Raw genomic sequence first — 25095 nt, forward strand, 5'->3', positions numbered from 1 at the left:
CTAGGCAGTGCTGCTTCTGGGTTGGCTGGTTGTCAGCTGCGATGATGAGGGCAACTGGGCCACATGTCTCTCATCATCCACCAGGCTAGCCCAGGCTTGTTAAAATGGAAATCTCAGGCTTCCAAGGACAGCAAGAGGACAAGCTCCAAGTATGAATGCTTTTCAGAGCTGTTTATGTCACACTTGCCACATACCTCATTGGTCAAAATAAGTTGCATCCTATATTCAAAAAGTGGAGAAATAGATTCTACTTATGGGAGGAGCTGCAAAGTCACATTGCAAGGGTTTGGAAATAGGGAGGGAAAGGATTTGTGGCCATTTTGTAGTCTACAATAATGGACTATAGCTGGGTTTCGGGAATGGACAGAAATTTAAATGTTATTAGATTTGCCTCTGTCACTGCCTTGGTTTCTTTTGCCTGTCATTCTTCTCTATTTTCAGACCAGCTTCCTCTATTTCTCTGGTCCCTATGGTTAAAAAAGAAAAAAGAAAAGAAAAGAAAAGAAAAGAAAGGAAAGGAAAGGAAAGGAAAGAAGAAAAAGAAAAAGAAAAAGAAAAAGAAAAAGAAAGGAAAAGACTGCTGACAGCCTCTAAGATCATATTGAACAGATCCAGATATCTCTGAACTGACTTTCCCTTTCTCCATTGGGAAGATTCCCTTGGAGAAGGGAATTTAGAATCTGAGTGGGAATCTGGTTAGTTTTCCTTCAGGAAACTGGATCTATGAACTGTGGTGGAGTGGGTGGGGTGAGTGTTTGTATAGATAGATGGAAGATGGGGATTCAAGAGTTATATTGCTATAACCTTGTGATAGTTGGGTTGGGGGAGTAAGGAGAAGGGGATGGTGCCCTCAGAAAACAGTAGATACTGGAAGTGGGTGGCTAGACATACATCTCATAGGGGTCCACCACACTGAGTTTTATGATGTAGAAAACTCAGGGGACTGAGAACACTGGCTGAGACCTTGGAAGAAGAATGTAAGAACTGTTTTTACTTATAACAGCTCTGACGCCAAATGTATGGGTTTTTCCTAACACTAACAGTTCTCCAACTCTCCAGACACCAAGCAGGTGTTATTTAATTCAATCCAATTCAATTCAATTCAGTCCAATCCAATCCAATCCAATCCAATCCAATCCAATCCACTTGGAGTTTTCATCGGGTTCCGTAAGTTCCATAAGGACTTCCATAAAGACTCCGTTAAAATAAGACTGCCCCCTCATTGCAAATGCCAGTTCCAAGTCCCAATTGTACCTGTACTTCTGACCAACCAGTTATAAATTCAGGAGTTCCACCAACCCCTCTTCAGTTTCAATAATTTGCTAGAATGACTCTCAGAACTCAGGAAAGTTTTTAACTTATTATTAATGGTTTATTATAAGTCATACAACTCAGAAACAGTCAAATGGAAGAGAAGCATAGAAGAAATATGGGATGAAGGAGTTGCACAGAGCTTCAATGCCTTTTGTGGGTGTGAACCCTGCCAGCACCTTGATGTGTTTACCAACCCAGAGCTCTCTAAACCCAGTCATTTAGGTTTTTTTATGGATATTTCATTACATAGGCATGATTGATTAAGTCATTGGTGATTAACTCAATCTCTAGGCTCTCTTCTCCCAAAGAGGGTGGGTGGGCTGAAAATTCCAATCCCCTAGTCCATGCCTAGGTCATTTTTGGGACCAGCCCCCATCCTGAAGCCATCTGGGAGCCCTCAGCCACCCATCATTCATCTCATTGGTATACAAAAAACAGTCAAGAGACTCCAAGAGATTTAGGAGCTGTGTGCCAGGAAAAGGACAAAAATAAAATGTTTATTTTTATTTTATCACAAAGGGTAAATTGGGGTACCTGAATAAGAAAAGAAAAGAGTTATGATTCAGTCATAGTTAGAGTGGCTACAAAGGGTGGCTAGGATAAAAAAGCAGATCCACTTATGAGATAGGTGCAATCATGAGATTAAGCCCCACATTGGGCTCTGTGCTCAGTGCAGAATCTGCTGGAGATTCTGTCTCTCTCCTTGCCTCTTCCTTAGCTTCCTCTGTCTCTCTCTCTCAAATAAAAAGATAAATCTTTTTTAAAAAAGAAGGCTTTTTCTGGCAAAGACAGATTAAGGAGGAGGTGTGCAGAAACTATAAGAGGTTAGATGGGGCTGTCACATGTTCCTGTAAATGGAAGATATGGCTGCAGTGGCCTGACTGAGGGGTTAGCTTTTTAGCCTCACTAGAAAGGGCTGGAGAATCCCAATGTAGTTTCAAGTTGAAAGTATTAGGAATCAGATTTTCTGTGCAGATATAGACATTTGTTAATATTTAATGAAAGTAAGAAATCTGGATTCATAAATAAGCAATGACCTATAAGTTACCTATTTGTCGCTTGCTATCTAAGATTTCTGCTACTATTAATTAACTACTCTAAATCAAAGTTTCTTAAACTTTTTAACCATGACTCCAGCAAAACATGTTTTACATTGCAATGTAATATATAATATACATGGTCAAACACACTCTGAGAAGTCTCACCAAACCATATGTACCCTTTTTTTTTTAAGACTTATTCATTTATTTGAGAGAGAGAGAGAGAGAGAGAGAGAGCACAGTGGGGAGGGGCAGAGTGAGAGGGAGAGAGGGTCTCAAGCAGACTCTGCACTGAGCACAGAGCCTGACATGGGGATTGATTTCACAACCTAGAGATGATGACCTGAACCAAAACCAAGAGTCAGATGCTCAACCAACTGTGCCACTTAGGTGCCCCAATACATACCCTTTCTAATTGCAATGATTTCCATTCCATTCTATTTAAAAGTTTTATTTTGAATGATTAAAATGATACATGATCAACTAATAGATTGTTACCAATTGTCTGAAAGCATTGCTCTAAGATGTTTACTAAAATTATGATGAGCATAAGATCAGTATGAAGAAGAGGTATAGAAGCAAAGTAGAGAAGTAAAGCAGTTCTGTCTCAAGGTCTCAGTCCAAGATGGGGAAACACTAATCTCTTTAATAATGGCAGAGGGAGTTCCCAGTAACATACTGAGAAATCTTCTGTTTGAGAATCTCTTAAGTGGTTTTATCATTCAGTTTCTTCTATGCATAGTGTCATTTATTTGATAACAAATTATTTTATTTGGGAGAATTTTCTAGGTCCTTTATTTCTTCCTTTTCATGTTGTTGACATTGTAGATATTTTGATAATCACTGGCACATTTTCCATGAAATAAATTAGAAAAATGGAAAGAAGTGAAATCATTCTCTTTTATATTATTATCAAAGGTGGAAGTTGGAAATTATTGAATATAATGAGTTTTCTGGACTTTTTTCCTGTATCTTAGCACATGGAAGTGTAGGGAAGAATAGACTTAGATGAAATAAAAGAGAGGAAGTGGTAGTTCACTCTCCGAGGTGTGCCAGTGTCATGCAACAACTGAGTAGTGAACAATTCCAGGGTTTTAATTTTGTACATATTCACTTGTTAGGGGCATATTTTTTTTTTTTTTTTTTTTTTAGGGGCATATTTTTGTTTGTTTGTTTGTTTCATTATTATTATTATTTTTCAAGAGGGAGAAGGGGGGAGGGGCAGGGAGAGAGGGAAAGGGAGAATCTTAGCAGGCTCTACATCCAGCACAGAGCTTGAGGTGGGGCTGGATCTCACAACCCTGAGATCATAATCTGAGCTGAAATAAAGAGTCAGACACTTAGCCAACTGAGCTACCCAGGTGCCCTGGGCATATTTTTGTTTCTAAATATGGTAGATTGGTAGCAGAATGAGAAGTTGACATGTATATTCACTTGTTAATGTGTTCATTCAATATTCATTTATCAACAAATAGGTTAGGTATTAGAGATACAGAAGTAAACAGACACATGCTCCCTCACCTCATGGAGCTTAGACAAATGGGGGAGACCAATAGTAAACAAACATACACCAATGTCTTCACACAAATGGTGAAAAGTACTATGATGGGAATAGACTATGAGGAAGAACAACAGGAAGGACCCAGTTTATGTGGGGAGTGAGTTTTAGGGAAGGCCTTGTGAAATTGAGATGTGGAAGTGGAGTAGATGACAGGCAAAAATGACCTGTTTTTTAAAAGTATATGTCATATTTGTTTTTTTTTTAAAGATTTTATTTATTTATTCATGGGAGACACAGAGAGAGTGAGAGGCAGAGACACAGGCAGAGGGAGAAGCAGGCTCCCTGTAGGGAACCAGATGCAGGACTTGATCCCGGGGTTAACAACCTGAGGCAAGGGCGGATGCTCAACCACTGAGCCACTCAGGCACCCCTATATGTCCTATTTGACATAAAGCACAGAATATTCTATTGCTTTGAAGATCTAAAATTTTAGCTGTAGAAATAAAGGATACACACATCCTCCCAAAAGAAGTGGAGGGAAGGACTCATGGGGTGAAGATGGGAAGTGAGCAGAGCTGCCTTCCAAGGCACAGGTCTCAGGACTGCGGCTGATGTTGCAGGTTGCTCTTTGGTCCAATGGCAGAGAGACTGTCACCCACTCTGCAAAGCTGCCAGGGCCCATCCTTACTGGTGTCTCTTAGAAACCTTCTTTGTATTGTTCTCCTCTTCTCTCGTACCACTCCCCTCTGACAACATTAGTGTCTCTTGTTCCATGTGTTGGCAGGATGTAAAGTGGATGTATTTTGTAACAAATTACCTTACTAATTGGGAACATCTCCTGGTCTAGGTTAGCTCCTCTTCCATTAGGAATTGTTTCCCCTTCCTCTGAAACCTTCTGCCAAGAGTTTGCTAAACCTTTGGCATTTCTGTGCTTACATTCAGGAGAGTGTTTATGCAATATCATTTCCAATACTGTTTCTGTTTTCATCTTAGTCTTTTGTTGAACACAGTATTTATAAGATTTGTAATTTAGGGGAGTGTCAGGAATGACTACATGTAGGTACCAAACAAGGAATGAAAATCTGGAGAAGAAGATTGCAATCAGACAGTTATTTTCCAAAGGACAAGTTTTTTTCAGTCAGTTTTTCTACCTTTTGGATTAGTCAGTCCTTGGGATTATTGATTTGTAATAACACTAGCCATTCACGAAACCAGATACTGGATGGATTTTGGCCCTTCTTTTGGTTCTCCTGCAGTACATGGTATAGAGCTCTGAATATATGTTCAAAGATGCTGTATGAAAGATCACATCAATCTGTTCCTAGCCGCCCTTACATAGGGTATAAAGTTCAGTGCAGAGAGGTGGCCTGGTAGATCGCGTGGTGGGTGAGGGTACGCTGTCCTTGTGGCCCCAAGCCAGCAAGTGCCTGAAGGGGCCTCATAGAGATGATGGCTGGGAACTAGGTGTGTGCCTGAGGATTCACATTTTGGGATATAGGGCAAAATGGAAATTCCTTACTGTTTCATGAAGTTCTCTCTTTATTTCCCTCTCCTACCCTACAAAAGACAGACTCTTTTCTTCCCTTGGAAATATTTTGTGAAGTCACAGCAGTCTTTAGGCCTCCTAATTTTCATCTTCATCTTTTGTCAAACAAAATAGTTATAATATTTACAGTCTTGGGGAAGGTGAGGAAATATGTGGTTTCCCCAACAGTTGAAGTGAAGAGGTTCCTGTGTCTGAATCCCAACTCTCAGGGACTCTCTCCTATGTGCATAGTTATTCTAGTCACCTGCCAACTGGAGCAAAATTCTGCTCTTCAACATAGGAGACAATTTTCTGGTTGAATAACCTCAATGATCTCCATTGCTTCACAAATTAGCCCTTTTCATTCTTGGACCACTTTAGTCATGGGAAAGATTTTTCTTTATTTGATGTATAGTGGACATACAGTGTCACCTTAGTTTCAGGTGTACAACATAGTGATCAACAACTCTATATGTTATGCTGTGTTCACCACAAGTGTAGCTACTCTCTGTCACCATACAACACTATTACAATATCATTGACTATGTTCCCTTTGATGTCCCTTTTATTCCCATGACTTATTCATTCCATAACTGGAAGCCTGTATCTCCCACTCCACTTCACTCACTTTTCCCTTCCTCTCTCTCCCCTCCCCTCTGCCTACCACCAATTTATTCTCTGCATTTACGGGTCTGTTTCTCCTTTTGCTCTTAGAGTCTCTCATAGTTTGAAGGAAGTTCTCCTGGTTCCTCTTACTCTTTCTTTGGGTCACATATCCACCATTTTTTTCTGGCTATTCCTTCTGGAATATGGTTACTGGACCTCATTGCTATTTTTACTTTCCCTTCTTAGTACATACTATTGTTTTTCATTGCCCCCCTTAACATGATTATTCCACCTGCTTCATATTATGTCTCAGTTTTTTCTTTTATTTGTTCCAAGGGTCTATTTATTTTGAAAGAAATCTTAAGAATTATATGACCAAGAGTATATATTAAATAAGGTTAATAAATTAGATACAGGAAACGTAGGGCAAAAGAAGGAAATGAAAACACACCTGTTGATGACTGCTAATTACTTAATGTAATTGTAAAAGCTGTTAGTTACTTAATGTAATTGGGTTTTTTTTCAATAGTTTGAGATTCCTGGAAGCCAAATTAATGAGGAAACATAGTAAGTTATATAGATCTTGTGACCAGAATAGAGAAATCATTTCAGTTCTTTAGAAGAGGCTATGTTTTCCCTGGGGGTATTCTAAAATGTGTTTCTTACATGGATTCTTTATAGCACACAAAACATAATGAAAATGACCTCTGCGGCAGTCTGAAAAATGCAACAGTCATGTTCACATGACTTTTTTTTTTTAAGATTTTATTTATTCATGAGAAACACGGAGAGACAGAGAGGCAGAGACACAGGCAGAGGGAGAAGCAGGCTCCATGCAGGGAGCCTGACGTGAGACTCGATCCTGGGTCTCCAGGATCATGCCCTGGGCTGAAGGTGGCGCTAAACTGCCGAGCCACCCGGGCTGCCCCACATGACTATTTCTTATACTGATCTTCAGTAGATGCTCTTGGCATAACATTCTCTTTCTTAGCACTCTCCACCATTTTCTGACCCTAAATATTCTTCCCACTTCTTGTCATAGTCTTTGTGAATTGAATATTGTACACATAGAACCCTTTCTCCAAGGCAAATGTGTACCCCAAGTTATGGATTTGGTTGCTTTTGATGATAATCCGTAGCACTTATTTTTTCATCTTTGATTTGGGTCCATTTCTGTATAGTTGGAGTCATACTAGGAAAACTAACAATTGTTAATTTTAACAATTATGATTATGTTGGGGGGGGGATGTAAATCATACTTAATGCCTCAGGTTCTTCTTTACTTTCTTCCAGAGAGTTTAGATTGGTTTACAGTCAGAGTTACTGCAGTCAGGACCTTGAAAGTGGGACAGGATTGTGCTGCTGTATAAAGAACCCTCCCCTGGGGAATGGGAGTGTCCCTTTGACCACGGGAAGGGACGTCCAGTTCCAGGAAACACTTGCCAAACCCCAGAGATTGCAGGCCTACTGCCCATCCATTATTATCATCGTTATTTAACGTCTTTCAAAGGTCAGAGCCAAAATAAATGGTCTGTCAGCCAAGTGAGCGACACCAGCCTTTACCACAGGCATTGGAGGCCCTTTTGGTATTTAGTAGCAATGACTTGGGTCATATTCTTGTCTGATTCCATCATTGTGGCTGGGCTTCTGCTTTCTGCTGTCTTGCCACAATTAAAAAAAAAAAAAATTGGCAGTTCTCTCACCAGCACCCTCTCCCTCCCTCCCCTCAGTAGTTACTTGGTATGTGTTTGCTGCTTTCTTTCTTTCCTCTTTTATAATTTAAACAATGAAACCGGTTGAATTAATTGTGAGTGATAAAAGTACTCAGGGAGGCTTTATGGGGCTCCTGAATTTTGGGTTCTGGTCCACCTCTGAAATTCTGTTCCCCTTTGGAATAGTATTGTGGTCAAAAGCATAGAGCTAAAAGTCTGAGTTCAAATCTGTCACTTACTAGCTGAATAATACTAGACGATTTACTTCTCTATGCTTCAGCTTCTTCCGTATAAAATGGATTTAATAATAAAAACCTCCCTCATGGATTTGAACTTTGATAGTGCATAAAAAGTGCTTGAAACAGTGTCTGTCTCAATGTGCAGAAGTTATTATTATTAGGTTGTTATTATTAGGCTGCAGAAATCATACCAAGATGTCAGTTTTATATTGAGAACACTCCGGGTTGAGGTTGTTTGGGAAGGAGGTGCTTAGGATTGTATGTGGAGATGGATAATAGGAAAGCCCCCCCACTCCTAAGCCCCAGACCATCCAGTGAAATGGATTATTTTTTTCATCTGGGCATTAAATGGAGTGAAATTATGATAACTTAGAAGTGTCTGCATCCTAAGACTCATGGCAAACTTCATTGTTCATTCTAACAGAAAGGGTGTTCAGTTCAAGCATGCATCAATTTTGCTCCATCTGCTTACCAGGGCCCAGTATCCGGCAGAGCCTCTGTTGCCTGAGGCAGGGGAACAAGGTAGCCTTGTGGACTTTGAACTAGACCTATCTGGCTCTGAATATTAGGTTAGCTTGTTGACCTTTTTAAGTTTCAATTTCTTTCTCTATAAAATAGCAATTATAATTCTGACATTTCAGGGATGTTTTAGAGACTAAAAAATATGGCACATGTAAAACACCCCACATTGTGTCTGGCCTTAGGAGACAGTTGCTTTGTTAGCTTCCTTCCCTTTCTTCTCATTCTTCCTTGTCTGCTAAGTTTATTAAGAAAACCTCAGTGTAGGAAATAATTTAGAGGAGTGCTTTCAAATTTAACGTGGGGTATCTGGGCTTTTGTTAAGCTACAGATTCTGATTCAGCAGGTCTGGGGTGGGGCCTGAGTCTGTACTTCTCATCAGTCCCCAGGTGACACCAATGCCGTGTCTGAGGCCCTCACAGCAGCACAGTTCTGTATTTCCTCTCTTTGCATCTCATGATCACCTTTTAGCTTCATGTTAGTTTTTTAATAGTCTTGCTATACATGTGCACTTCTAGGATTATCATTTGGAGAAATAGCAAAGGCTGTATGTTATCACGCCCCCCAGAGCATTCTCCCTTGTCCAGCGTAGGCAGCAATGGTTGAGGTTTAGGAGAAACCTATCTTAGACATTTTGTCAGAATTACCATGAATCTGGGCTCCCAAACTGTTTTCCATAAAATACTGTGCTCCTGTCTATTGACAGTCTTCTTTCTGAATCTGGGTCCCTCCATGCTCCAGGATGCAGATTGCAGGTCAATTAGGTTGGGGAAGTGGTCTTTGTCTGTCTCTTTAGAGTTTGGGGGGAGCTGACTTGAAGACTGTGCTTCTGCCCTCACTAAGCACCTCAGATATTTTTAGAGCTATGTGTTCCAATTACTAGCCTTCTTCAGGTTTATTAGATTATGTTCTCTCCAATGCACACAGATGGAGGAGTCTACCTTTGTTCTTTTTAATTTTTTATGATACATACTTGTGAGTGCTTGTGGCATATTCTTTGATTGGTTCTAGATTTTATTAGGTTTTTCAGATTTACTTTTGAGAACCTTCGTCACTGTTGTTTCTCTGTAGCATTGGATTTAAAAAAAAAAGATTTTATTTATTTATTTGAGAGAGAGAAAGAGATAACAAGACAGCTTGAGCAATGGGGAGAAGAAGAAACAGGCTCCCCTCTGATCAGAGAGCCCAAAGTGGGGTTCGACCCCAGGACCCTGAGATCATGGCCTGACCTAAAGGTAGATGCTTAACCCCACATTGGTTCTTTTAAATATTTTAACTCCTTTTTTTTTTTTTTTTTTTTCCTTCCCTGCATTACTTACTGGAACTTCTTTTAGCCTGAACCATCATTAGGGTCAGATGCATTTGCTGTGTGCATTTTGGGAATTGGCCCTTATTGTCCTCAGGCAACTTTTCTTGAAGTAAAAAAATGCAAAAGTGACTAATCTCTTTGGGTTATATCCCTTTGAGTTAGAGATGTGAAGAAGAATAGCCTCTTTTTTCTTTTCTTTTCTTTTTTTTTTTTTTGGACACTCCAAAGTGTCTACAAGTTAGAGCTTGGTCATCAGCCATGTTACAACACAAAGCAAGTCTACATCAGTCTCTTTTAGGCTTACCTTGATCCTATTTCATGAAGAGTTTCTCTTACCTGGCTGGGGTCTACCTAATAGGTTTGCCAGCATGGGGAATAATTTGAAAATAGTTCCAGGTAAGAACCCAGGTATTTGGAAAGTTTAGATGGAGAAATATTACAGTGGGAGAAAAATAGGGAGAATATTTGATATAAAGAAAAGTCAGAGGAGCCATTAATATTTTCACCTTATCTAGATATATTAGAGCCATAAAGAAAACCACACACTCAATAATAAAGGACAGAGTACAAAGGTGTTTGGAAATCCAGGACTACTTGTAGCTGAGTTGTTATTGGCCTTGGACCTGAAAGTGACCTTGGCCCAGAAGGGTCTGACCTCATTCTTCTTCCCTCACACATTTAACTTCCCTTTTTCCTACCAGAGCTTTGTGTTGGAAGAACCTAATGGGAAGCAGGATGCGGTGGGAGCCTCTTGATACAGTTCATGATGGGAAGCCTCCTGGGCCAGATAGCAGGATGAAGGTGGGTGGACAGAAGACCTAGAGGGGCAAATAGCTGACTGGCACACTAGTTTTACACTTTCTTTTGAAGGACTTGGTCACTTGAAGATAATATCAATATTGTGAGCTCTTTGAGGGAAGACACTGGCCTTCCCACACTTATCTGTGGAACACTATTTAAAGGATTGTTGAGTAAATGAATGGGGCTGTTCACTTCCTTCCTTTCTCTTGACTTGCACTTGGGGTGGCCAACAATAGCTGGATAATGCTCTTGGCTAAGGTCTTGTGTTCTGAATAGCAAGGCTTCTTATAGTCATGGCTAACTAACTCAAAGAGATTAACACTTCCTGCTTATGTAATTATTCTACTTTTAACAATCGCATTAATAAAATTGCTAAGCAAAGATAGAATTTACTGTATTAATATCTTGAGTCTTTGTTTTATTGTTTTTATAAACATCCAGATTTACGTAGGCAACATGTTCATGAATCTATAGCCCTTCTCAGTGACTTTTTTTTTTTTTTTAAGATTTATTTATTTATTCTAGAAAGAGGGAGACAGAGAAATAGCATGTGAGACTGGTAGGGAGGGGCAGAGGGAGAAGAAGACCAGCAGACTCCCTGCTGAGCAGGGAACCCAATGCAAGGCTCCATCCCATGACCCTGAGATCATGACCTGAACCAAAATCCAGAGTCAGACGCTTAACTCACTGAGCTACCCAGGCACCCCCTTTCTCAGCAACTATTAAATCTAGCCCTGTTATTTCTCCTTTTACCCATGCCCCACTGGCCAGCAGATAGTCAAGCTGTTTCATTTGGGAACTCATGTGACTTTTGATTCTTTCCGAGGCTGCTTCAACAAAACACACAAAGGGATAAATTAGCTTCATTAACTATCTTCAGTAGCTTTAAAAGGAAGTCAATGAATAATGCTGGGTTTCTCGTAACTGTCCAGAGAGCAGGAAAATAGAAACAAGTTTATTAGCCCTAAATTTTGGAAAAGTTCCTCATGCTATCAAATTGTCATCCCTAATGATTCTCAGATATTAGTATTTTGCGGAAAAGGATAGAGCTAAATGCTGCAGGTGACAAGCTTGGAGGCACCTGGGGTTCTTGAAGTATTCAGGTGTAAGGGCAGAAGAAAATACATTGGTGGGAAGGAGAATGAGTCCCTTTTCACATAGAGCTCTGCTATTCTTGCCTCAGGGTTCTCAGGGCTGTGTGTGTGTGGTGTGGGGAGATAGAAAAAATGGGGGAACCTCAGAATACTATAAACAACCAGGAAAAAGATGACTTTATCCTTTGTTAAATTAAGTTGGATCCTCAAATTCTATTTGATCTTTCTTTGGAGTTCCAATAGGTTTCTTCACATACACTTTGCTAATAATGTATTTTTGACAGATTATTCTTTTTCTCATGAAATCTCTTGCTATTTTACATTCTTCAAATGTGAATAGAGTATTGATTATAACTCTTGGAAGACTTTTTTATAGTTCTATTTCCAGGGTCCCCAGAGACAGAATAGGCATGGCTAGCTCACCTGAATCCCTCACCTCACCCAGAATGATAGGCATTTATGCTCCCATTTACACCCCCTGCTGGTAAAGTCACTCCATTAATGTGTTTCTGAGTTTAGGTCATGACATCTCTGGCTGAGGCTATGGACCTACAGAAGAAATATGCCATTTTCTCCCCTTAATCAGGATTTGAGATTTAAAAAAATTTGTTTCTAATTTCTTCACATGTCATTTTATTTATTTATTTTAAAGATTTTATTTATTTATTCATGAAAGACACAGAGAGAGAGAGAGAGAGAGAGAGAGAGAGGCAGAGACACAGGCAGAGGGAGAAGTAGGCTCCATGCAGGGAGCCCGACGTGGGACTCAATCCTGGGACTCCAGGATCAGGCCCTGGGCTGAAGGTGGCGCTAAACCGCTGAGCCACCCAGGCTGCCCCACATGTCATTTTAGATTTGATCTTTTTGCGTTTGGTATGGGGGTGAAAGGCTAGAGCCACTGGAAAAGTTGCTTGTAGGCCTGCAGTTGAAGTTTCTACTACAAGCATGTTTTGTTTGGCAGGCAGGGACTCCTCCCCACAATAATCCCATAGCTAGAGAGGTGAGTATTTTTCTCTGTAGTATGGATGGGGGGTTATATAGCAGAGTGATTAAGAGTATAGGCTCTGAAGTTTAGTTAGACTAAACTGCTTCAAATGGAGCACACACTCTCCTATTTGTCTCAGGCTCTATTACAGACTATTGTTGAATTAGTTCTCCTGGGGGCATCCAGAATCTTTCACATTCTATCTTTTCCTAAACACTTTTAAAAATGTTCTGTATTCCAGAATAATTATACCTGTCTTTACTTTTGACTTGGGACTGAGTTACTTGTGTAAATCAAATGATTCCTTTTTTTATTATGTACAGATAATAAAATTAACAACTGTATAGTTCTTTAGAGCTTATGAGGTATTTTTATTTAACTCACTGGATTATCACAATAATCGCATAGCTAGAGAGGTGAGTATTTTTCTCTGTATTATGGATGGGGGGTTATATAGCAGGGTGATTAAGAGTATAGGCTCTGAAGTTAGACAATTTGAGATTGAATTTCTGGTTTCATAATTACTAGCTTAGCCTTAGCTAATAAACCCACTTGTTTCCTCATCTGTAAAATGAGTATATACTACCTATCTTATAGGGTCATTATAAGAAGTAAATAATTCATACAAAGTAATTAAACACTGCCTGGCATATAGTAAGTGCTCAATAAATCTTAACTGCAAAACTGTCATCCTCATTATTAGTAATAGTATATGAAGAAATGGAAACTCGGAAAAATGAAGAAATCTAAGATCACAACAACTAGTTGGCAGGAGCGCTGGGGCTTTAACCAAGGTTTGAAGGTGTTTGGTACTTTTTTCCTCCATATTTACTACTGATTTCCTCATGCACCCTGGAGAGACTGTAAAGTGAATCATCTTTTTTTTCATTTTTCAGCTTCCTTATCTTCATTTTCTTTTGTTTCCTCACGTTTAGAACTCTTGAGTATTGTCTGTCCAGTCATGGGAACTATCTGTCAGAATTCAGCAAGGTGTAGGGATGTTCACATCCCTACAGGATGGACTCTCATCCCTGCAGGTGGACTCTCCTTGACACAGAGCTATTAGGAGATTCTGGGGTCCCCCCAAATTCTGTCCAGAAATAGTCTGGAAAAATCAACATCCTGTTTAAAGTAAAAGGATCCTATTGTTGCCACATGGAAGACATTTTTAAAAACAATAAATAAGCATATATTTCTCAGTGCATTAGTTCTTTCCTCTTAAAGGGGAGAATACTTAACTTCTAGTGATCTCATTTGTCATTTCACATCCCTTTGAGGTAGTGAAAAAAGGGGTTATATTATCTTCAAGGGTGTGGGACCAGGAGAGGAGTAACGAAGTCCAGTGTGAAAAGAACATAGGCTATGGAGTCAGGCAGATGAGATTCAATGGGCTCTTCCATTTTCTGTTATGAATTCAAGTACCATTTTCCTCATCTGTGTAAGGAGGATAAGCAGAGGAGATACTGCTCATAAAAGAGACCATGCTAGGTACTTTTTTTTTTTTAAGATTTTATTTATTTATTCATGAGAGACACAGAGAGAGAAAGGTAGAGAGGTAGGCAGAGGGAGAAGTAGGCTCCAGGCAGGGAGCCCGATGTGGGACTTGATCCTGAGACTGCGGATCATGCCCTGAGCCAGGGGCAGGTGCTCAACCGCTGAGCCACCCAGGCATCCCTAGGTACTTAATGTGTAAAAGTGACTGCTACTGATATTGGGGACATGAATTTTAACATTGGCTGAGGGTGACAGAGAGACTCAGGTGTCATCATTCTTAACTCGGTGCTGTGTGGACTTCTTCATATTGTTTCTCTACATTTTAAAATCTAGCTGTTTTGATCTTTTATTTGGTGCTTTGTTTTTAAATATACCTATTATGGACAGGTCACTGGCTCTGTGTATTTAGCAAGGCCATGCACAATGCCCAATACGTCAAAGTCCCAAGTTTACCTCATGTCCCAAGTTAATGTTAGTGAATCCACATGACCAACAAGGAGTATGATACAGAATCTCTCAGATGGTATTGGGGCAGCGATTCTCAGAAAGTAAAAGCAGCAGGTATTTATTATTTACAATGTTGCTCAGCATTGTGTAAGGTAGGGGACACAAAAGAGACACCAGACTTTTTGTGTCTTTTAAAAGACTAACAATTTTCCAGGGAAAACAGATGTGACCGAAACCTGACACAATTAAGTACAGTAATAAACACCATGTGATTCAGTCGCATTAGGTAAGTGGGCTCTTGTAGGCTGGTGGGTAAGAAAACAAGTAAACTCACACTTAAAGCATGGTTTGATAAATACGAATAGAATAATATGCAAGGATGCAGAGGAGGTGCCATGTAGTGTGGGTTCCAAGGAGAGGCCATGCTTCAGTTGATCCTGATGAGGGGGGGATGCTGGAGAGAGAAGTATTGAGTGAGGAGGACTGAAAACCACATTTTGAAAGGCACTGAGAGATGAGAAAGTCTAAAGAATAGCATTTGTTCAGCATTCTTGATGGTCCGAACTTAGGTTTTCCAGAGTTATTGGTAGGAGAGCAGACTGGAGAAGTGGGCAAGGGATGTCATTAAAGACATTGTGTTTTTATGGATTAAAGACATTTTGAGAAGTATGAGCATCAGGTTGTTGGCAACCAAGCAGGCCAGAGATGATTATATCAGTGTTTCAGAATGATCACTCTGGGAAGATCTTCTAGTAGAAACAGGTAAGAAATAGTAAGGGCCTGAATCAAGTCTTAGGAGAGAGAAAAAATGAATGAACGAATGGTTGAATAAAAGAGTGAGTAAATGAATAACACTAACTCTAAGTGTTGTAGAAGTTCAGAGAATGGGGATGCCATAGTAGGAACAGTATTTGAGGAAGACTGTATGATGGAGAAAGATTTGAGTGGTCAGCCCAGTAACTTGCCCATACTAGGTGATTGGAAGTAATACTAGGTTGCACAAATGTGTGAGATGGTCAAGTAGACAAATTTAATTGGAAAAGAATGGTAGATAATATGATTTCATATGCAAATTAGTTGCACATTTTAGAAAGCTTTGAAATGCCAGATTGAGGAGCTTAAACTTATTTAATTAATCAGTAGAAAGCCACTGAAGATTCTTAAACACATATTTTGACATATTCGGTTTGGATTAGAACTGTGTGTGTTGAGCCTCTTCATCATGGTTGGAGGAAGATGTGTCTAGAGAAATGATGCCAGTTCTGATTCTTATATTTAATGGAAATGCGACAGAGACAACATTAATTTGGACTGGAAGATAAAGTTGAGATTTTTGGTGATACTAGTCTACAGAGGGTTGGAGCAAGTGGAAAGATGGAAGAAACTGCTTGCCTGATCAAGTCTTTTCTGGAGAGTGAATACAGGGCATGCACAGCCAATATCTCATTCCATCCCACTGCAAACATTAATTCATTATGCTATGTTTTCCTAGTGAATTCAGTGGTAGCTTAGAGTCCTTGTTAACACAATACTTCAGGCAACTTTTGTCAATTGACATTGGAATTCAAGCCTATCTGTCATACCTGAACTAAGAAATGAATAAGAAATTATGGCTGTACTCACAGTGCAAATCAATTTTTACTCTTTCAGGTGGAACTTGCAGAAATCTGTGCCAAGAGCGAGCGTTATATTGGCACTGAAGGAGGAGGGATGGACCAGTCCATATCATTTCTTGCAGAAGAAGGAACTGTAGGTGATATTGAGCTATTTGGAAATATCAACTAGGCAAAGTTCATATGGAGAGGAAGGCCTTGAGATCTTGCACATGATTGACTCTGGGCAGCTAATTCTATTAGATTCTATTCTAAATGGTATTGCTCAACTACTTTGTAATTCAGGGCTGCTACCAGTTCACCTATTCTGTTTCATGTTGATCACATCTTCCTTAGGCTTCCGGAATCATACCTCACATCTGTTTTTCTCTTGTGCCTAGTTTTTCTCCCTTCTATTTCTCTTATTAAGACGAGATTTCTCAATGCCCTAGTTATTAAGATTACCTTTCCTGCTCTTCTCCCAAATCACTTCATCTCATGGCATTTTCATAATCTCATGTTGGTTTTAAACCCAAATGTTAGCTTCTCTTACCACATACATTCATAATCCCTCTTTTATAATTTACTTTTTGGGATCATTTTTCTCTGTCAACATTTTTGGGGCTTCCGTGGTGGGGAAAAGAATGTTGACAGTAAGCCAGGGGTGAATTCCTTAGCTGGATACCACTTCCCCTTGGCTATAACTCCCTTAGGCAGAGTAGAAGTTTTGGGTGTTGCCCATAAACTGTCTATTTCCAAAATAGAAACAGACATTTCTTTAAAATCTTTTCTTAGTTTTTCATCAGATTCTTACAGGCTTGGCTATTTTCCAAGAATACCTGGATTTCTTCTTATTAAGAATATTTATTGTTGATTCCTCCAAGCTAAAGACATGAACCATAAGGATATGTGGTTTAATGTTAAGAAAATACTCTGGGTGTTTTGGATGAGACCTGACAGGCAGACATGGTGGCAAGAGTCCTGATGTTAATGTAAGTTAGCTATAGAGTCTGAACAAAGTCCAAATTCTTTGAGCTTGCAAAGCACTTCATAATGTGGCTCCTGCTTTACCTCTCCATTCTACTCTCTCACCAACTCTCAACCCTCAAATTGAGCTCCAGCCAAATTTCAATAAAGCTCAATTAATACTTCATGGTTGTGTTTTTTCTTGTTGGTCTTTTTTTTTTTCTTTGCCTCTGAACTTGTGTATGTTCTTCTCTCTTTTTTGATATCCTATTTGGATCAAGAAATCCTTTGTCTGCCCTACTCTTGCTTATCCTTTAAGATAGTGTAGATTTCTCTTTTTTCAAAAGAGCCTGCACTAAGTGATTATATGCTTCAATGATGTTCTATAAAGCACCCTGCACTTTGCTACCTTCGTAATTTTGTCCATTTGATTGTCTTTCCTGCTAGATTGTAAGTTCTACGAGGGCAGGCACAGTGTCTTGTTCACTGTTGTAGCTCCAATGCCTACTATAATGCCTGGAAGTCAGTAAACAATATTTGAATTGAATGAGTGCATTTTTAGGAAAAATTTTTGCTAAGGTAAATAAATAGATAAATGATTAAACATTTTCTGGATTCTAATACCTTATATCTCACCTGTCATTTTTCTTTCAATAGGCCAAATTGATAGAATTTAGCCCTCTGAGGGCAACTGATGTGAAACTCCCAAGCGGAGCAATATTTGTGATTGCCAACAGTTGTGTGGAAATGAATAAGGCAGCCACTTCTCATTTCAATATCAGGGTGATGGAGTGTCGGCTGGCTGCAAAGGTATGAACTTGGCAAACCAGTGAAACTTGGAGTAGACTTTCTCTTATCCTTTTTCCTCTTATTTTTTTCTCTGCTACTTTGTCTCTTTCCCTGAAGTTTAGGGCATCATTCTGACTATAGCAGTATTCTAAATGAAGGTCTTTGGGAAGAGAGCAATTTGATTCCAAACTCAGGAGATAAATAAACCTATAAGTGTGCCCTGCAACCTCGAGGTATTTGGAAGCTATATGAACTTCACAGTTGAGTCTCCTAGGGCAGCACAGGGCAGAAGAAGATAGTTTATATCTGTGAAACATAGACCATGAATGAGGTAAGGGTGGAATAAGATAGCTGGAGGTGATATTGATGGGAAGTGACCATAACTGATTTTGTTTCCTCAACAAATGTGATGGTAGCCTCAACACCTGGTCCTCTCAGATGCACCATTTTTGTAGTGGGCCATCACTGGTCACTCTAAAAATATAGGCTTGATATAATGCTCCTGTGCCCAAAAGACTTTTACATGTGTGTAAAGGACACACAAACCAGAAGGGAGTCTTGGCCATTCTCTGTTCTACAGTGTTTTTTTTTTTTTTTTTTAATTTATTTATGATAGTCACAGAGAGAGAAAGAGAGGCAGAGACACAGGCAGAGAGAAGCAGGCTCCATGCACCGGGAGCCCGACGTGGGAATCGATCCTGGGTCTCCAGGATCGCGCCCTAGGCCAAAGGCAGGCGCCAAACCGCTGCGCCACCCAGGGATCCCTGTTCTACAGTTTAGAAGACCTTGGCTGATGAACCCTTAAATCTACTTAGGAAGTATTCATTGAATACCTATTATATGCCTAGAAGCATGAAGATATACAGAAGGATATAAGACCTAAGAATAGAGAGAGTAGAGTGGAGAGTTAAAAATAGAGGGTTGTGAAATAGGAAATGTTAGTTTGTGATCAGGTGATATGTAAGTTGGTGCTCCAAAAAGTGACACAGAAATGAAATGTTGTGGAGGATCCAGAAGGGTACATGGTATGACCAGAAAGGTGGAGAAAACAGGCTGGGAGCCGGGGAGTGGGTTCTGGCTTAGGAGCTGCACTATGCTTTCTCCTAGTTGAAATGATGGTTTAGAAATTTAAATCTGATCAGATAATTCCCCTGCTTGCCACCTTTCAAAACTTTTTTATTTCAACTTTTTTTTTTTTATTGCCACCTTTTCAACTTTTTTATTTATAAAGAAAATAGTCCTTATCACTGCCTGGAGAGCCTTGCAAGATCTGTTGCCTGTGCACCTCATCCTTTAACTATCTTAGCTTCCCCTATTCCCATTACACTCCAGCCATAATGCTTGTTCCTACCACAGGGACTTTGCACATGCCCAGAATGCTCTTCCCCTAGCTTTCTTTGAAGTCCAAGTTTAAATATCCCCCAGAGAAGACTTCCTTGACTTCCTTACTTCTAGATTAAGGTATATCTCCCTCATATTTCATAGCTCTTGAACTTCTCAGTTATGGAATTTATCACAATTGTTTAATATCTGTTTCCTCCTTTTCATTCAATTTTATCTGAGAGTCAGGGCTGCATCCATCTTGCTAACTCTTATATCTCTAATGTCTGGCATAGTGCTTAGGCTGAAATAGGCACAGGATAAACATTTGTTGAATAAATGAATGACTACTCCCCATGTTACCTGCCCTTTCATATTTATTTTGATCAATTTCACAATATTTTACAAGTGTATATTGGACTAGTTACTCTGGAGATATGTAGGTGTGGGCTTATCCCTTGGGACTGACTTGCCACTTCATCCTACTCCCACTCCCTGAAGTTGTGAAATTAGGGAGACTAGAGAGATGATGAGCCAGAAAAATAAAAGTTGGGTTTTTTTTTTTTTTCTGGAAAATTTTGGCATTAACATAAAAAGTCATTTAAATGTTTAAAATTGGAATCTACTCATTTAGATAATTTCAAAAAAATTATTAAAAGAAATGTTTTAATATTAAGCTCTTAACAGTATCTGATCAGTGCATATATGAGAAGCAGTGCAGTAAGCTTTTCAGTAGCAAGGCTTCAGTGAACTGTTTTTTCCTTTAGGACAGGAAGAGCTTCCTCTTTCAGGAGATGGAAGAAATTAGTGCCTTATTTGTTTGAGGGCTTATTCGTGCTGACTTTACTTTGAGATTGATGAGTAAGTGTTGCTTTCCTGAGGAGACTTCAAGCATGTACAATGTTTTCAAAGTTTTATCACGAAATGAGATATCCTCTATGAGATCTCTGGGTGAACTCAAGCAAGTATGAGATGTGAAATAGGTTCATGTTGTGACTACTCTCTTCCTGAGATGCAAGGAGAGAGAAAAATGCAGTTGTGGTGCCAAATCTCCAGTAAAAGTTATCAGAATGAGGAAATGGTCTGAGAGTTAACTGGAAAAAAGGCATCTCTTTTGGAAGTAGTCGTGTCTGAAAACCTTAATGCACTGCAGAACCTCTTCAAGAACAAGAGTTGATAGCTCCATATGAGGCTTTGAGGTACTCTGCTCAGGGAAATTGGCATCTGAATTTTGCTTTTTGCTGCACACTCCTCCCAATTGGGCATACTCTAAGTTTGTCTCTCTTTTAAAATATGGAAAAAAGAAAAGTGAAAGACTTTATCAAGATGGGAAAATGTTTTCTAAATCATGTGGCTACCAATCACTAGAATCCAAGTGTATAATAAATAAAGATAAAAATAAGCTAAAGATAAAACTACTAATATGATCTTGATGTTAACCATACACTTTTGCCTAGGTGGGGCACCTGGGTGACTTAGTCAAGTGTCCGACTCTTGGTCTCAGCTCAAGTCTTGATCTCCAGGGTTGTGAGTTTAAAAATTGATTTAAAAATAAGTAAGTAAGTAAATAAACAAGGAAATATTAAAAAAAAGAATATACTTTTGCCTAGGAACATAGGCTGGAATTCTGCTAAGTATATTTTCCTTATAATATGGTTCTATTCTTTTATTTATATGTGAATGAATATAATATTTGTTTGGAAATGGTCTCTTAAGTTGAGAAATAAACCTCCCATGTAGGAGGTTAAGCATCTGCCTTCAGCTCACATCATGATCCCAGGGTCTTGGGATGGAGCCCCATATCAGGCTCCCTGCTCAGCAAGGGTCTGCTCCTCCCTCTCCCTCTGCCCGGCACACCCCCCCACTCCCCGCACATGTACTCTCTCTCTCTCAAATAAATAAATCTTAAAAACAAAAAAACAACAAAAAAAAACCTCCCATAAAAAAGGTAAGGAACATTGTCTTAATCTGGACAAACTTTCTGTTTTCAGAAAGTAAAAATGAAGTGTCAGGGCAGAAATGACTAATCAGAATAGTTCTGAAAATGAGACAGATCAGATGGGGCTTTACATGGCAAAACTGTAATGAAGGACACTTATTTTTCCACTCCTCCTACCTCTCCAAGATCCTTTTATGAAACTGAGTATCTTTTATATCTACTTAACACAAGGAAGTATGGTGAACCCGTGAAGATGGTTTTTCTTTGTTTTGCTTTAATGTCGATAGTGTCATCTCTATCCTCAAGTTTCCCTCCTGTCCCTCTTTCTCTTTCTCTCTCCTCCTCCTATTCCAGTAGTTTCCAAAAACTAATTGATGAAGATTCATTGAAATTCAGAGTCTTATAGAGCCATTTGAACTAAAATTAAAAACGTTTCAAAGCAAACTCAGTAGAGATTTATAATTACTACTTACGTGATACTTTTAAGTGAAGCACATTTTTATGTTCTTAAATTAACAAAGTGGCCAAAAATCTTTAATGAGCACAATTTTTTCATACTTTACATACATTTAGTGGCTTAAACTTTTCCAGAAATGTTTTATGTTTATGAAAGAGAGTATCCCTTAATTATATTGAGGGATAAAATGTGTGATGCTGATAATGAGTATTATGGGAAGTCAAAAAGGGAAGAGAAATTATTCTATTGCTTTTGCATACCCTGAGCTCCTTGTGGCAACAAGTGAAGCAAAGAAGGAGAGAATTTCATGTGGTCCTTTGGCACTTCAAGGAAATTTTACAGTGTGATTCTTCATAGAGCCTGTTTGGTCAGGGCTGTCACTCGCCCAGTTTTCTTAGCTTCTGCCACTTAATGGTCAATATGGAATTTACTCTCTGTCTAGTGACAGAATGTGAGAAGTGGGCATAATGTCAGAGCTTTGGCAGTTCCCTTGAATTTCGGTGGAAAAAACCTAAATCCCTAGGAATGTGGCCAGTTTTGCTCAGCACCATTGATTCAGTAGAGCAAACCCTGCCTAGACTCTAGTGCAGAATATTCCCACTAGAGGGAATGGAGGGTCCACGCCACAGGGTGGGGGACACTCATGTTGGGGAATACGGTCCATGTGTTTAGTGGGACCAGGTTATGGCAGCGCCTTCAGGGCTGCACTGAGGATCAACCAGGCTTGGTTCTGGAAGCAGTGGGTTGCTGCTAATGTTGTTAGAAAGGTATTTGGTGTATTAACCTGGCAGCAGGAATTTTTGCCTTGGTGGTGGAGAAGTGAGGATGGGATAAAAAGGGAAGAATATGAGAAAAACTGTGACTGAGCCTATATACGGGGCTGAGTATAAGGCTCTCTAGGATTGGGTTTCTGTCCTCCTTTGGGCATGAAGCTTTCACCAGCTACTCTCCCAACTCCAGTTAGGCTAAATGTCCTTCTATGTGCTCTCACCACATCCTGTATTTTTCCATTATAGTAGTTTATCGCAATTGGGTTAAGTTCTTCACAGTGTGATTCTTCTTGAATACCTGCCTCCTCTGGTCGACTGAGCTCTCTGTGGTCAGGAGCTGCATGTGCTCTTCACTGTTGGGTGCCGAAGGCCTGGACAGTGGTGAATGTTCAGCAAACTCTCATCGAGTGCAGGAATGTGAGAATGGAGGAAAAGTGTTGATTTGATAAGCTGCAGTTTCAAGCTTAAATGGTGGGGTGGAAAGCATGGTGCTGCCACTGGTAGGTTTACAGAAGGTTGGGTGGAAAGTGACTGGAAAATGAGGGGCGGTGACACCTCCCCGTTGCGTTTTCACATGGGTGGTTAGGAGTACATCTGAAGGCTGTCCCCTTGTATCACGTGTATCTCTGGGCTTGGGGGAATGACCTTCAGATGTATTTATTTGGAGATAACAGTCAAAGCCAAGAGCTAAGTTCTGTTTGCTGAGGGAAAGAATATGGCAAGAAAAGACAGGAAGGCCAGGGGTTAAACTTGGAAGGCGAAGTCAATTAGGGGAAAAATGAGTCATGGGAAGAAAGGTGCGAGGACCAGAGAAGTGAGAAAGAGACCAGGAAAATCCAGCTCTATCGAAGCAATAAAACAAGGAATTTGAAGAAGGTAGGCACTGAAGAGCACCAGAAGTCACTGACTTATTAAGGGCGAGAGGGCTGAGAGAACTCCAGTGGCTTCAGAAGTGGTTTGGGAGATAAGAAAAGACCATTGGGAGGCCTCATTCGGTGGTGAGAGTGGCTACTGAGGGCCTAGACTGTGGGCCACTGGTTGACAGTGAAAGAGTGGCAGAGATGGAGAGCAGTCTCATTAGGATTAAGGATTCCCAAGACGGCAGACACCTGTATATATTTGAAAGCATGGAAAAAAGTATCAGGGGAGTGAGAACTACCTAGAGGAGCAGGGGAATGTGGGGAGGGAAGGAAACTTGACCTTCACAGAAGTCCCTCTTCCAGGCCGGGTTAGGTGCTAGGTATTTTTATTGTTCTCTTATTTAATCTTCACAGTAGCTTGTGAAGTAACCATTAAGTTTAAGTAGGCCATTTTATATCCTGGGAGTGGCAGGCCAAGGTAGGCTGTGACCTGTTGTAAGTAAGTGCAGGAGTCCTGGTCTGTCTTCAGCCCTGCTCTTTCCATTGTGCCCCTTGGGAATGAGGCGCGCATGAGATCCAGAGTATGATGTTTGGGGATGCCAGGAAGTGCTGAGGGTGCGGTGAGAACGGTAGTAGATCCATTCTGCACAGTTGTGCAGGTTTCTTCAGATTTATCCTATAGCCTGGAAACTGACATGGAGCGCAGACAGTGGGGATTACTAACGTCGGGGAAGGTCAACGTGGTAGTTTTCATGACGGTGATGAGTAGAACATATACTCGAAAGTCACCAGCCACTAAGGAATACTGGAGAACAGCTCTATGTAGTTGGAAGGGGGAAAGGAGGATATAAGCAAAAAATAAAAGCAGTCACGATAAAAGCAACTACATATGATCCCATTTATGTGACACTATATGTGTGTAGGTGTGGAGAAAGTTTGCATAAATATATAATAGTATGGTTATCAGAACAATGGTTGATGGTTATCTTGTTGGGGTAATTACAGATGATTTATTTTACTTTGTATTTTTTTTGTACTTTGACCTGGTTTGAGCTTTTTGAAATTTTAAAAATAAGCATGTGATTTATATAAACAGAAACAAAAACAACATAGCAGCTTTTGTTGTGTGTACAACAGCTTGTTCGATGAATTGTTGTTTTTAGAGGTAACTCAGAGGAGGGATTAGACATTTTAGACTTTGCTGACCAGGTGAAGAAAAGACTTGGTACTTTTCCCATTGCTTTGGTAACACTGCTAAATGTGATGGGAAAGTCAAAGAGAGGTAGATTCTGACCGGCAGGCTCCTAAATTAGAGTGCATATCTTAGCACTCTCCTAGCACGTCCTCTGCCTGGAGCTCCAGCAGCTCTTCCAGACTGAAGAGCAGTCTGGCAGGATCTGAGCTCTGAGTTTGCATCTGAGACAACCTGGAAGTGGTAGGGAGCTAATATACTTGGAAGTAGCCCTCAAAGGATGATGGATAAGAGTTAGTGGGTAAATATCCCAGCTTCCTTGTTACAGAGGGCCCAGAAGACCCAGCCTCACCTGTCCATATCACTGCACCTTGAATTGGCTTTTCCTGTCCCACTCTCCACTCCTCTACTGGCATCTTGGAATCATCCTTCCCCCTAAATCCTTGCCTCAGGGTCTGCTTCTGAGAGACACCAACCTGAGACAGGATCCTAGCACTATTTATCTGCCTCTTTCTGAGACTATGGACAAAACACTTGTTGCCTGCCTTCTTGCCCATAGAGCATGGAACAGGTTCAGGAACCTCCCAGAGGTGGTATCTGATATGAATACTTAACACTTGCAGT

General features: G+C 40.1%; 1 protein-coding gene across 5 annotated transcripts in view; it reads left to right on the forward strand.

Annotated features, from left to right (window-relative positions):
• The window catches only part of GALK2 (galactokinase 2), a 136946-nt gene that overhangs the window by 63733 nt on the left and 48118 nt on the right, over window positions 1-25095 (forward strand). For 3 of the 5 annotated variants that reach the window (XM_072808455.1, XM_072808457.1, XM_072808453.1), the window contains exons 6-7: window positions 16237-16335; window positions 17802-17954. The exons of 1 other annotated variant lie outside the window; for it this stretch is intronic. In XM_072808455.1, the coding sequence (XP_072664556.1) occupies window positions 16237-16335; window positions 17802-17954 (252 nt within the window). The remainder of the gene's footprint in view (window positions 1-16236; window positions 16336-17801; window positions 17955-25095) is intronic. One more of the 5 variants, XM_072808456.1, reaches the window with a different exon arrangement.

The sequence above is a fragment of the Canis lupus genome, chromosome 32 (genome assembly GCF_048164855.1).
Source record: "Canis lupus baileyi chromosome 32, mCanLup2.hap1, whole genome shotgun sequence".
NCBI lineage: Eukaryota > Metazoa > Chordata > Mammalia > Carnivora > Canidae > Canis > Canis lupus.